This window comes from Ananas comosus, linkage group 24 (assembly GCF_001540865.1).
Source record: "Ananas comosus cultivar F153 linkage group 24, ASM154086v1, whole genome shotgun sequence".
NCBI classification, from domain to species: domain Eukaryota; kingdom Viridiplantae; phylum Streptophyta; class Magnoliopsida; order Poales; family Bromeliaceae; genus Ananas; species Ananas comosus.
Genome location: NC_033644.1, coordinates 5,390,276 through 5,404,324, shown reverse-complemented (window position 1 = coordinate 5,404,324; position 14,049 = coordinate 5,390,276). Strand labels below are relative to the sequence as shown.

The 14,049-nt window shown below is 32.6% G+C and overlaps 1 protein-coding gene across 4 annotated transcripts; it reads left to right on the top strand.

Annotated features, from left to right (window-relative positions):
- Positions 3,683-8,317, top strand: LOC109728574 (nudix hydrolase 14, chloroplastic-like). Of its 4 annotated transcripts, none has more exons than XR_002221020.1 (3): positions 3,683-3,816; positions 4,193-4,309; positions 5,212-5,479. XR_002221020.1 is itself a non-coding variant. In XM_020258997.1 (3 exons), exons 1-3 carry the CDS (start codon positions 3,757-3,759, stop codon positions 8,246-8,248), a joined length of 234 nt encoding a protein of 77 aa, XP_020114586.1. In that variant the 5' UTR covers positions 3,683-3,756; the 3' UTR covers positions 8,249-8,317. The 4 variants fall into 4 exon arrangements, 2 of the variants coding, with proteins under 2 accessions (XP_020114586.1, XP_020114585.1); XR_002221021.1 differs by lacking the exon at positions 5,212-5,479 and adding an exon at positions 4,944-4,962; XM_020258997.1 differs by lacking the exon at positions 5,212-5,479 and adding an exon at positions 8,192-8,317.

The following is a 14,049-nucleotide window of genomic DNA, read 5'->3' as shown; positions in this document are numbered from 1 at the left end:
TCAACGAGAATACCATAAACAGTAGAGTAAAATCGTGACTCCTCATCTTCTTGCTTTCTTTCATGTCGATATATTGCCACTTTCACCTTCTCTATCATTGAATCCCACATTTCATAAATTAAATGCAGACAAGGTTTATCTGTATCTCCTCTTCATAATACATCATAAATAGGGTCGGTAAAGGAAAGGATATATTCAATTTTGTCCCGCCATATATCAAGTATTTTATCCTTCATAAAAAGTGCTTTTCCAATATCATCCTCTTTGTATGATAACCATTCATCACTAATTACCATGGATTGAAGACCTCGTTGTACAAGTTTAAATCTCTTAAACATCACCACAAAAGAAGCAAAACGAGTAGAAGCAATTGCAAGTAATTTCAAAGGTACAAACTTATTAAACATAGACAATTGCATAGAGTGGTTCATACTAAAATTTTTTACAACCACAGCATCATCACAAATCTCTGTAATCCATTTGCACTCTTCATATGTAGTGGAATTATTCTCCGTATTCTTAGCAGCACAAATATTCTTTAAAGCAAGATTTAAAGTGTGTACAACACATGGAGTCCAAAATATATGAGGAAATTGTTGCTCTATAATTCTTCCCGCTGTCCTACATACATGAGCATTGTTAGTTATAATTTGGACTACTTTCGATGGCCCAACCTTCAAAAGTACCTCTTTAATTAAATTTGCAATATAATATTTGTCTTTTTCGACACCTTCATTATTAATTGCCTTTAAGAACATAGGACCATCCTCCGTCACAGCCATAAAATTAATTAACGGTCTTCTTTGAGGATCACTCCAGCCATCACAAACAATGCTTATACCTTTCTTACTCCATATTCCTTTAATCGGTTTTAATAAATTTTCCACATGTGCTCTTTCCTTCTGAAGTAAAGTAGTTCTTAGCATATTAACACCAGGAGGAACATAACTACTAATCATATGATTGGCCGCATACGTGTAGGAACTGACATAACGAGGATTTCTAGCTAGATGAAATGACAATCCGCTGGTGTAGAACATTCTAGCTATTTCACTTCATAATTGTTCACGAGCTTGTAAATTAAATGCTTTTTCCAAAGGCGTGTCTCCATTGCCTTTTCTCTTCTTTGAAGGAAAATTATCCAGTGAAATAATATTGCTGTCACTTGATGATTCTTTTTGACTGGAAAATGGTGGTAACGGTACGGATTTTGGTTTTGCATTTTTTGCTCTAAGTTCAGCTTGGTTTCTTTTTTCAATTCATTTTGTGGGGTTATTTTTTCACATCCTTGAATTCCTTGATCAGAAATTGTTATGAGCTTTAACTCTTGAATATGATCCTGTAAAAGTTATATTACAAAAGTTACATTTGAATAAAAAATTTCCCCCTCCTTCCACCGTATCAAGTTTACTAACATAACCCCATAAAGGTTTATCTGTTTGACTTTGATCTAAAGGGTCTATCAAATTCTCATTATTTGATGTCATAATCCTACAACATTGAGAAAAAAAAAAATGTACACATTAAAAAAATAATAGTTAATCTTAATTATAACACGGATGTAAAAAAGAATTAAAATAAAGACAAAACTATAACCCTAATTAAAAATAATTTTAATGTGAAAGTAAATTCTAATTCAAAAAAAGTATAATACTGATACAAGAAAAAAGATAGAGAAAGAGAATACCTTTAAAAGTTAGAGGCTTTGTTGAAGAAAAATCTAGTAGAGATCAAAGATGAGATAAATAATATTTTTATTAGGAGTATAACTATATAAATTCTTTTAATTATATATATATTTTAAATTATATGATCCTTTTCTTCTAAACTATATATTTTTTATTAATTTAATAATGACGTGGCAACTTAGATGCCTCTCTACTCCAAGAGAAAGAGGGCCCTCTTTTTCTAACTTAGCCTAAGCTAAAAGCTCTAAAAAGAATCACCTTTAATTAGTAAAACTCACCCTGATTACATTACAGGAGAGCTGGTTATCTATAGGCCTAGAACGTTATAATAATCCTAGTATAAAAAGAATACTAAATAAGAATAGAATAATAAAAAAAATATTGCTAATCAAGTAGATATCTCTAATAAAATATCTTTCTAAATCTAATGAGTAAAATAATCCTAAGCTAATAAGAAAAAGACTACAAATCCAAGTTGGATTAGAATTCGTGAGCGAGTCAGATTAGGATCTATGAATGATCGTAACAAGTTCACAATACCCGAATCAACAATGAGGGATGCTAATTGGGCTCACTTATCCCGAATTCAAGGAGAGCCCGTTGTACCCTCCTAGGGTTCACAGGTAATGGGTAAAGGAGATGGTAGAGGCAGAAAAGCTCCACATGATAGATGATGGGAATAGTCAAGTACAAAAATAGCCAAGGAATAGAGGAAGTACAAAGTGGCCCTAACAATCTATGCGGTCGACTCTCACTTCATGAATTAAGGAGAGGCTACCATGGGTGTTGGAATAGAGAAGTCGGGAAATAGTTAGGTAATAGAAAGTACATCCAACAATTAATGCAACCGTCCCTCCATAAATTAATGAATGGCTGCCTTGTGCGATAATAGTTCACAGTTAACGTATTTTTATGGATGAGCTCATTTGTAGAGTGATATGGAAAAGCTTCATAGTATAACAAAAGGATTTCCTCACCTAGAAAGATCTTGAATAATGTCTTCACAAAACTGATGGGAGAAATCATGGAAGAGCTTGATGGCTATTGTCCTAATGGCATTTTAATCTTTGGTGCATTTTAAGTTTAGAGTGAAATTTCATATAGATGAATGAACATTGTATCTTGGATATACAAATAGTATGCAGAATAGTAATTTAGAAACGTTTGATTGACAGGAACACAGTTGTTGGATTTTATAGTTACCAAATTTGGTCTAAAATCTATATTTTTTGGACTCCACAAAACTGATGGGAGAAATCATGGAAGGCTTGATGGCTATGTCCCATTTTAATCTATATCCTGGATATACAAATAGTATGCAGGATAGTAATTTAGAAACCTTTGATTGACAAGAACATAGTTTTTGGATTTTATAGTTACCAAATTTGGTCTAAAATCTATATTTTGGTTAATTTTGGAGTTGGATCATTGTGTTACAATCAACCTAGATCAGAATGTGACGGACATATGAAGTGTTTTACTTAATAGATTAGGATTGTTTTATTTGCTAGACTAGGAAAGATAATGAGTATTTTTAATTTATTCTTTTCTTATTTGGTTTTCTAATTATAATAGGATTATTATATGGATTTCAAACCAATAAATAAAAGGTCTCTTCTCTTTTGTAGGAATGGTTAATTCAATTAATAGAGAAGAGATTCTTCTTATTGGCTTCTGACTTAGGCAAAGTTAGAAGAGGTCCGTCTTTCCTTGGAATGAGGAGCTGTTCATTAGGAGTGGGAGATCCTAACAATTTGGCGACGTTGAAACTTGAGGCTCATATATTATTATCGAAAATCTCTTGCAAGCATAATATTTAGTATACATAGCATGACCACTTTGACAGTAGAGAGTTATTTTCCATGCACAAATGATCTCTGTTTGCTGGAGTCCTAAAATCTTATAATGATTATTATTTGATGTTGCAGTCGTAGTTAACAAGCCTCATGTTAAATGTTAGTTTTAGATTTGACTATACTTTAACCTTCAAATGTAGCAGTTCTCAGTGATGCTCACTGCATGCTGACAGGTAGAGGAGGAGACGGGGATCTGCTTAAAACTAGAGGATATGGTTAATCTCACAGCATTTCTTGATCCAACTACTGGATGCAAAGTTTTTCCATCGTCGGTAACATTTTAGACTTAGCTTAACTAATATCTGATGTACTTAGTAGGTTGATTTTTTTTTTCCAATAGAGCACCTAAAAAAATCTTCAATCATCATACTATGCTTGAATGCATGACAGGTGTAATTTTTTAACTCAGGTTCTTCCTTCCTTGAAGAAAATTCATAATTCTTCAATTAATATTCAGACATGAATTATATGAATGTAGTTTCTACTGGTAATGAGGGCTACTTCTAATTAATCAAATTAGAGGTGTAATGAAGGAATTTAATTGGATGAAGCTTTATATTTGGTTCATCCTTATCATTAGTGGAATTTATTTATTTATTTATTATCTTACATTTTGGCATTGGGGGGTCTTGTTTCATGCTCCTTCAGGGTGGTTGTGATGAGGAAATTAGTCTGTTCCTGTATAAGGGACAGGTCAACATGGAGACTATAAATGCACTTCAGGGAAAAGAAACTGGCCTACGTGATCACGGGGAGCTGATCGAGGTACATGTGGTTCCTTATGATAAGCTTTGGCGCATAACTGCGGATGCAAAAGTACTTTGTGCTATTGCTCTCTATGAAATGACCAAAAGAGATGGCCTACTGCCTCAAACCATTTCTCGTGAAGTTTCTAAATGAACATGTTTTCTTTTATTGTTACATCAAAACTACTTTTGCTGGACTATCTCGGTGCACGAACAGCTCTTCACACGGGTTGTGATAGACTAACTTGTGTTTTTCGTCAATAATGTTTTTCACTTTCTCTTAAGAGAAGGAAATTTTGAGATAGTTTCATTGCTTGTGTAACATTTCATTTTTCTGTTGCTGCCAAGTTTGAGAGATCTTGCCTCGTCCTTGTTATTTATTTTTTTCATTGTTAACCCAAAGAAAACTGGTCCAGCGAAAACAAAATATATGAGTTCGCTTACTAAGATCGACGAGGATTCCCTTTTTATCTTTTACGAGACTAGGTAGGCCACCCGCAGAAAGATGAGCTAGAAAGTAGCTGATGAATACTTCTAATTTTAATCTGTATCTAAAGGGACTAGGTAGGGCACTTCATTTTTGTCTTGTTTCAGCATTCCGCCCATCATAGATATCAGAAGAAAACTAAACTTTATTCTCTCTTCTGCATTAGGAACAACTATAAAAACGAAGAAAATAGTGTTAGAAATGTATGGAGACTCCCCCCTCAACTATAGGAGAAATTATTGGCTGGACCATAGGCCACAATGAAGCAGGTCTTAAACTCAATCATAGAGGCCGGAGAATGAAATTTAAACTGTAGGATATGGTCTACAACACCTCAAAGATCTACATCTAAATATTCTATTTTATTTACCTTTTCTCATTTTGTTGACAATATTGTTTAACATGGTTGACTTTTGCGACTACTTGATGTGTAGGTAATTGTGGCTCTCTATAATTATGATCATTCTTAAGTAAATTACTTGGAGGCTGTTGATATTAGATTTTAAGGCATTTGAAGAGTGTGGGCTCAGTTCTTGGCTGTTGTGGCGGATCATGTTCTACCAATAATATTTCCAACTACAGGCCATTTCGAAATAGGCCCACCAACTTTATTATCATTTTTTCTATTGGCACCTCTAAATCTTTTGCTTGTGTTAACTTGAGATATTTCAGTCAAATAAACTGGGCATTTCAATCTCCTAAGGGAACACTGCTTTCTAATTTGGTGTGTGGGTTATTTCTATTCTAATTTTCGCCATTTGTGATGTTTCGNTTATAAAATATTCTTATTTTTTTATACCAGAAATACCCTCAGCCTCCTCTCATGTTGCCTCGTCCTCCTCCGCCTCGCTACCTTACCCTCACCCACATCTCCGTCCGCGCCCACAAACACCCCCTCCCTCCGCCAAATCGCCTTCGCCCTCGCCCTTTCCCACCTCTCCATCCACACCTACCTTGATTTCCTCCCTACTGTTGCCGAAATTGAGGGGTGATGAGGGTGTAGGAGTTGAACGGGAGAAGGTGAAGAAGAAAATGAAGACGAATTGTGGCAGATTGAGGCGCGAAAAATGGAAGAGGAAAGGCGGCGGATGAGAAAAAATAGGGAGGGAAACGAAGATGGTGAGGGCAAAATGGTCATTTTGTCGTCACAGTTAACACCATACCCCCCTGTAAACATTTTTCATTTTACAATAGGGCAAAGTGCAGGTTTTAAATGACAGGGGGGGAAAGTAAAAAAGCAGGTATTGATAAGAAAATTTTATGTAATTTAGCCAAATTTAATACATAGAATTTTAAATTTGAAATTATAAAATAAAAGATTCCAAATTTAGAAATTTCAAATTTTAAATTTTAAATTTCAAGATTTTTTATTTTAAATTTTAAAAATTTTGTGACTCTAAAATTTAAAGTTTAAAATTTGAAAACATAAAAATTTTAAATTAAAAAATCTAAATTCGAAATTTGAAATACGAAACAGAAAAATTGGAATTTGAAATTTGAAAACCAAAATTTGAAATTTGAAGTTAAAAATATAATTTAAAATTACAAATTTATTTGGCTAAATTACAGATAACCCCCTTGTCAATACCCGCTTTTAACTTCCCCCCCTCCCCCCGGTGTCGTTTAAAAACCTACACTTTGCTCCCTTGTAAAATGAAAAATATTCACTTCATCCCCTGCAGTTAGTGCTCTGTTAGGGTTCCGTTTAAAATTTTATTATACCAAAAGTACCCTCAGCCTCCTCTTCTGTTGCCTCGCCCTTTTCCGCCTCGCCGCCTCGCCCTCCGCCGCTGCCTCGCCGTCGTCCACATCTCCGTCTGCGCCCACAAACACCCCCTTGCACTCCTCCGCCACATCGCCTTCGCCCTTTCCCACCTCTCCATCCACGCGCACCTCGATTTCCCCCTACTGTCACCGAAATCGAAAGGTGACGAAGGTCTAGGAGGAGAAAGGAAGGAGGTGAAGAAGAAAATAGAGACGGATTGCGGCGGATTGAGGCGCAAAAAATGGAAGAGGAAGGGCGGCGGATGAGCAAAAATAGGGAGGAGACAAAGATGGTAAGGGCAAAATGATCATTTTGTCGTCACAGTTAACACCGTACCCTACTGTGAACATTTTTTATTTTACAAGAGGATAAAGTGTACGTTTTTAAATGACAGGAAAGGAAAGTGAAAAAGCGGGTATTGACAAGAGGTTTTATGTAATTTAGCCAATTTATTAATTTTACTTTCTAATTTGAAATTTCACATCCAAATTTGAATATTGTACTTTAAAATTTAAAACTTTAAAATTTGACATTTGAAATTTAAAATTTGAAAATTAAAACTTAATTCAATTTTAAAAATTTAAAAATTTAAAAAATAAAAAAAATAAAAGTTTAAAATTTCAAAATTTAAAAGTTTAAAATTTGGCATTTGAAATTTAAAATTTGAAAATTAAAACTTAAAATTCAATTTTAAAAATTTAAAAATTCAAAAATTCAAAAAATAAAAGTTTAAATTTTTAAATTTCAAAAATGAACCATTTGAAATTTAAAATTTAAAATTATGAGTTTTAAAATTTAAAATTTGAGATTTAAAATTTAAAATTTAATATCTAAATTTAAAATTTTGAAATTTAAATTTTGAAATTTGAAATTTGAAATTTGAAATTTCAAAATTTAAACTTAAAACTTAAAACTTGATATTTGAAATTTAAAAATTTAAAACAAAATTTCAAAATTCAAATTTTGGAATTTCAAATTTCAATTTCAAATTTCAAATTTCAGATTTCAAATTTAAGATTTGAAATTAAAAATCTAAATTTATATTTAAAACTTTAATCCAAAATTTAAACTTTAATTTGAAATTTGAGTCCAAAATCAAAATCATATTTCAAGAAGTAGGCTCTTAACTACTTTGAATTTTACGCCTCTAAAATCAAAAAACTAATTCTAAAAATGAGAATCGGATTTTGAAAAAAGGGTTGTGAAACGCTGTATGGAAGAAAAAATCACTTTTGGATCTAAAGTCACTTTCTAAAATCTAGGCCGAACAACCCCATAGTCTCATTTGTATGTATAATCATTTCAAGAATTCCATTTAGTACTATATTTCAATCCCACCTTAAAAAACTAACAAAAAACTACCACATATGCGGTCCAGCCGTATATTGCATTGCATATTAGATATACATTGCAGTTTATGGTTCAAACAGCATATGCGGCCACACATGCTATCACATAGACCGCCTTTTGGAACAATGAAATTTTTTACAGGTTTAACAGCAGACACCACTTTATCTAGAATTTCTTTCCACACACCCCCCTCCCCCTCCCGGCCCAAAAAAAAAAAAAAAAAAAAAAAAAAAAAAAAAAAAAAAAAACTGTATAACTTTGCCAGCTTGCTTCCTGCTCTTCTTATGTTTTAACTGAAGGGATTTGGGAGGCCACTGCAGAAAGATGGAGTTAAAAATTTGCTATGGCTATTTTAAGATATCTCAGAGATATTTGAAGCATAGAATGATAATTTTTTATTTATCTTTATCTTCTTTTTTAAAAAAAAATCCTTTTGCTTGGATCTGTTTCGATTATATATATTTCCATGAATTTACCATATCAATGTACAAATTCTTGAAGTAATAATAAGCCATTCATATTTTCGTCTGATATATGTAAGATTTGCATGTAGAAGTCGAGCTAGGGCTTTTTTATAAAATGACCCTCCAAAAAACTGTAATTGACAAAATGATCCTGTAAAAATTTTATTTGTAAAACTAATTCTCATTTCGCCACGTGGACGCCACGTCAGGATTTCCTTACAAAGACGGTGAATCGTTCTCCGTTCTCTCTCATTTTTTTTAAGGCGGTGAATCGTTTTTCGCTTTTTTCTTTTCTTTTAAAAGCGGTGAATCGTTTCCCGCTTTCTTCTATTTCTTTTAAATGCGGTGAATCGTTCACCGTATTTATTTATTAAAATTGTGCTGGATTATATAGGAAATAGAAAAAAGTGAGGTTGTTAGGATTATATGTGGATCATTAGAATTTTTATTTGATTATTAGGATTGTATGGATAGATTATTNATCCTTTTGCTTGGATCTGTTTCGATTATATATATTTCCATGAATTTACCATATCAATGTACAAATTCTTGAAGTAATAATAAGCCATTCATATTTTTGTCTGATATATGTAAGATTTGCATGTAGAAGTCGAGCTGGGGCTTTTTTATAAAATGACCCTTCAAAAAACTGTAATTGACAAAGTGACTTTGTAAAAATTTTATTTGCAAAACTAATCCTTCTTTCGCCACGTGGGCGCCATGTCAGGATTTTCCTTAACAAAGACGGTGAATCGTTCTCCGTTTTTTCTCATTTTTTTTAAGGCTGTGAATCGTTTCTCGCTTTTTTCTTGTTTCCCGCTTTCTTTTATTTCTTTTAAATGCGGTGAATCGTTCACCGCATTTATTTATTAAAATTGTGCTGGATCATATAGGAAATAGAAAAAAGTGAGGTTGTTAGGATTATATGTGGATCATTAGAATTTTTATTTGATTATTAGGATTGTATGGATAGATTATTAGGATTTTCAGGCGGTTAAGATTATATGAAATTATATGGATAAATTATTATGATTTAAAAGTTGTTAAGATTATATGTGATTTTATAAAATTTTTATGTGGTTGTTAGGATTATTTATCGAATATAAAAAAAAACAGTAAATACGTGAAAGGCGGTGAATGATTCACCGTCTTTAAAAGAAATGGGAGAAAGCAGGGAATCATTTACCGCCTTTAAAAAAAAGGGGAGAAAGCGGGGAATGATTCACCGCTTTTAAAAGAAATTCTGATGTGGCGCCGATGTGGCGAAAGAAAGGTTAGTTTTCCGCATAAAATTTTGAGAGGGTTATTTCGTAAATTTTTAAATTTTAGAGGGTTATTTTATAAAAAAGACCGTCGAGCTGCTTCAGGGAGGAGTAACATTTTAATTTAGCTTTGTCCTCCACATTTGCTTTATGGTTTGCCTCTTTTTTGACATCGTTTTGGGGAAAATTAAATCATAATAATTATTTCTGTTTAGAGATAAAATTTAATATTGTTGTTAAGATGATCGCTTTCTATTCAACGAAGGAGGTGATTTATATGAACTCGATGGACACGGCCTTCTCTGTTTCCTCTGATTAATTAATTGAGTAATTTATTTACTTATTTTTACATCGTTGATAAAGAAATTGCTATATTTTAAACGTGACTAAAACAGTCATTTCAGATTGTGAACGAGAACATCAGAGAACATGGAACTTTCCCTTCTTATAATCACCTCTTTGGTCTTTTTATCCATTTTGCGTTGTACGTGATTTTTTGGGAAATGTATTGTTGACTGACTCTTCATATGGGACGGTGCGATTTCTCCATTGTTGAAGGGGAAAAAAAATTAATAATTATTGGTTTAGATTGGTTTAGAAGGTGATTAGGTAGGCAAGTTTTTCTCTTCTTTAAAATTACTACGCTTTAATTTTGCCGTAATCAAAATTAGCAGAGTTTAGCGGCCTACTACGGTTGAGCTTTTCCGTACAATTCCAACTATAACAATTGGATTAAAAAAAATCCTAAATTAAACACCGTATTTGAATCTACATTACATGCAATTAAAATTATAGTGCAGATATTATTATTATTATATGCAACCCGATAGTCTTTTAAAATATCTTTTATCTCATCTTTTTTCTCAGCTTTAATTAATTTTTTTTTTTTTTTTAAAGAAAGAGGTAGCGAGCTACCTGTTTCATTCATCAAGCAAAATGAACTAAGCGTACATGATGAAAACAGCTAAGGTCTCCTAAGGAACAGCAAAAAAGAAAAAATGAACAAGAGAGGAAAAATAGAGAAATACAAAAATGAGAGAACAAATAGAGAAATACAAAAATGAGAGAACAGGAAGAGAAAGAAAATTTCAAATTGCAACAAAAGCACATGAGCAGCAACAGAGCCAGAAGTTTCTTCTTTAATTAGGTCATCTCAGCAAAAGTGAAACCACAGAAGATCCCACGAGGCCACCACCACTTCAAACAAAAGTGGCCGTCTAATTTTAGTCATTGCCCACAACATTAACCCTTATCAATAATAATAATAATAATAATAATTGCTTTATTGGACGCTTTTTGGGCATTAAAGGGTCTGATCACTTCATTTTTTGTCTATTGCGGATTGGATTGGATTGGAATTGTTCAAAAAAATGTGATAGCAACATATAACAAATTTGTCCTGCACCCACCTTTCATTGAGCTTCACATTATTCGTGCACAAAAATGAGTTAAAATAAAATTTTTCTGGATCATCCCTATGCAATCCTTATATAGCAACTCATTCCCTGAATATTTTGCTTAAATAATTTGTTATACGAAACTTTTGGTATGTTGCAATACAGCATCTGATTGCTGAATAATTAGGCTTAAAATGAAATTTCTCATCTAATTTCGGCGACACTTTAATGAGAAAATCAATTACAGAAGATAAAACAGTCAACTACACATCATTTTGAACTTGTCTCTTCAACTTAACAATTTTTTTATCCTATTTACATTTCTTTGGCTTCTAAATTCTTCTTTTTTTTCTTTTTTTTCTTTTTTTCTTTTTCCAATTTAGTCATTCTGTGTAGTTTGGTTGAAATTTTTGTTAAATTTAATGGATCTATTTGGTATTAGTTGTTTATTATTAAAGTTGTATTTACTAAAATGTGATTTATACTACTATAGTTGATGGAAATACTAATAAAAATGACTATTTCTTTTTTATTTATTTGACTAAGAATTGTTTGAGGGGCTGGAATGCTTTTGATAGTGTAGGAATAGTATTTATTATTAATTTTTTGACCATTGGATTCCTAGGGTATAGTTGGGGTTGGTGGAATATTAATAATTCAAGAGTGAAAAAGTTAATAGTAAACATTATTTATATATTATCAATAGAACTCTCTCTCTCCCTCTCTCTATACTCATAAGAGTATACTCATAAGAGTATAGTAGCTGCACCCTCTCTCTCTCTCTCTCTCTCTCTCTCTCTCTCTCTATATATATATATATATATACATATCGCGAGCCAGGCTACCATGCTTTCAAAAGTATTGATTCGGCGATCAACTCCATTAAATATGATCTATAGTATTAAAACTATCTGGAAACTAAATTTTATAATTTTTTTTTTGTTTGCCTAATGAACTAGTCTCAAAATCAACAGTTGAAAAATAAAAAATTTATGAAAAATTGATGATGAAAGATTTCAATTTCAAATCGAAAGTATTGATCTAGTTCTTGATGATAAAAAAAATTTTCTATTAAAATTTTATCTATAATTTAAATTATTTTATACTGTTGAACTCACAAACGTGTTACATCGTATTTGAGACCCATTAATTACTTGGCAAATGATGTTAAAATAAAAAAAAAATAGTTTCTAGATAATTACAATAGCGCAGTTCATGTTTAGTAAAGCTGGTCGTCGAATTGGAAATCCTATCATCGAAAATATCTTAAAAGCAATGAAGGCCTTCATGCCTTCGAAAGCACAAGAGCCTATATTAAAAACTCCGATTTTGACCATATATTTTATACTCACTTGATGGATTTGATTATATATTCAAAAAATTAAGAAAATTCGATTTCTGGATATTTCGAATGTATTACGTTATATTTAGCGATATAAAATAAATCGTTAATTTGAAAACTCCATCATCGAGAAGGACTTGTGCGCTCGTGAAGTAATGTACGTAGTAATCGGCAGTGCACCGCCATGCGCTCACTCTGCGGGGCTCTTTTCGAAAAATTCTAGAATGCAACGGGTATATTAGTGACGTGGCGTAATAAACCAATCAAATTAATCCTTTTAAAAATATATGTCCCATCATGCTTGTAAAAAAGTACTTTTATTGTACTTTTGTTTAAAAAGAAGGAATGTGATTGGCTTGTTATTGATGACGTGGTGTAAGTGCGACAGTATAGAATTCCTCGCTAAATGTGACAGTGTAGAATTCCTCGCTCTCTTCAGTGTTGAGATGTAAAAGAAGGACGGCAACTCAATAAATGTCACGGAAAGGCGTAGGTGAATACAACTTTCTTTGCGTGATGGTGGTTGAGCCCCACAAAAACACACTTTTGCGTGCCTGCATATGCTCTTCGAAAGTTCCCGTCGCCGTCACGATTTTTTAATTTTTGATGCTAATTTCTCTTTGATTTGATAAAAGGCTGCTAGTACCTCAACTTCCACGCGAGTTTAACTTTGGTCCTCAAATTTTTTATTCTGACGTTAAATATCCTAAACTTTCAAAATAATATATTTTATTTAGTTTTTAAACTTAGTGAAAATATTTTTATTATAAATGCCTAATTCATCTAATATTCGCACACTATATATAAATTCCCTAGTATTTTTGATCGATATAATAATTTAATGTTTGAATATTAAACTAATTATTAATCAATGGATAATAGAATAGAAGCATGCGTGCGGGGTGAGGCAATAGCTTAGGGTCTAGCTTAAGTTAAAAGGATCGATAAATATATTGCACAATATTGATTTGGGGACGGAAATTTTAATTCAATGGCTTGAGAGAGTTTAGGGTCTTCATTGGCGGAATCAAATGTTTGGGGACCTAAATAAAAGCTTTGTTAAAGTCAGGGACTAGCTAGTGGTGCAATTTATACTCTTCGTAATTATAAAACATTGGCGCCGATCGCCTTTATTTCAGTCACACGGTTAGCTCTATTTATTATCAAGACCATCCTTATTAAAAGTTTTAGTCCTATTGTTGTATATAATTTGACAGTGTTTCTACAGTAATTTTATAAATATTCAAAGGGTGAATTGCATTATTACCCTTCTGAATTTTTGGCGAAGTTTCACTTTACCACTCGAACTCCTAAAATGAACATGTAACACTCTAAACTTTAATATTTCGTTCATGTTACCCCTTCCGTCAATTCTCTGTCAAGCTTCGTTAACCGATCGAAAACTGATGGAAGGGGTAACGCGAATGAAATATTAAAGTTTAGAATTTTAGATGTCTATTTTAGGAGTTGGGACCAGATTAAGTGTAACTCGCCATAAGTTCAGGAGGTAGCAGTGCAATTTATTTATTATCAAGGTCATTCCTTGTTAAAAGATACGGGCTTTATCCTCATCATCTCTTACCACGAAAGGTACACAATGCAGGAGTCGGGAGATCTCTCGCTCATACTCAGCCACAGTCTGATCACCTTGGCGCAAACTATGCAAATCCCTTTCCATTTGCCGCTTGACAC

Excerpts from the sequence above, each read along its gene's own strand:
- LOC109728574 (XM_020258996.1), top strand. The coding sequence starts at position 3,757 with ATGGTTAATCTCACAGCATTTCTTGATCCAACTACTGGATGCAAAGTT. Across the intron at positions 3,817-4,192 it reads GCAAAGTTTTTCCATCGTCG|GGTGGTTGTGATGAGGAAAT; the intron begins GTAACATTTTAG and ends ATGCTCCTTCAG.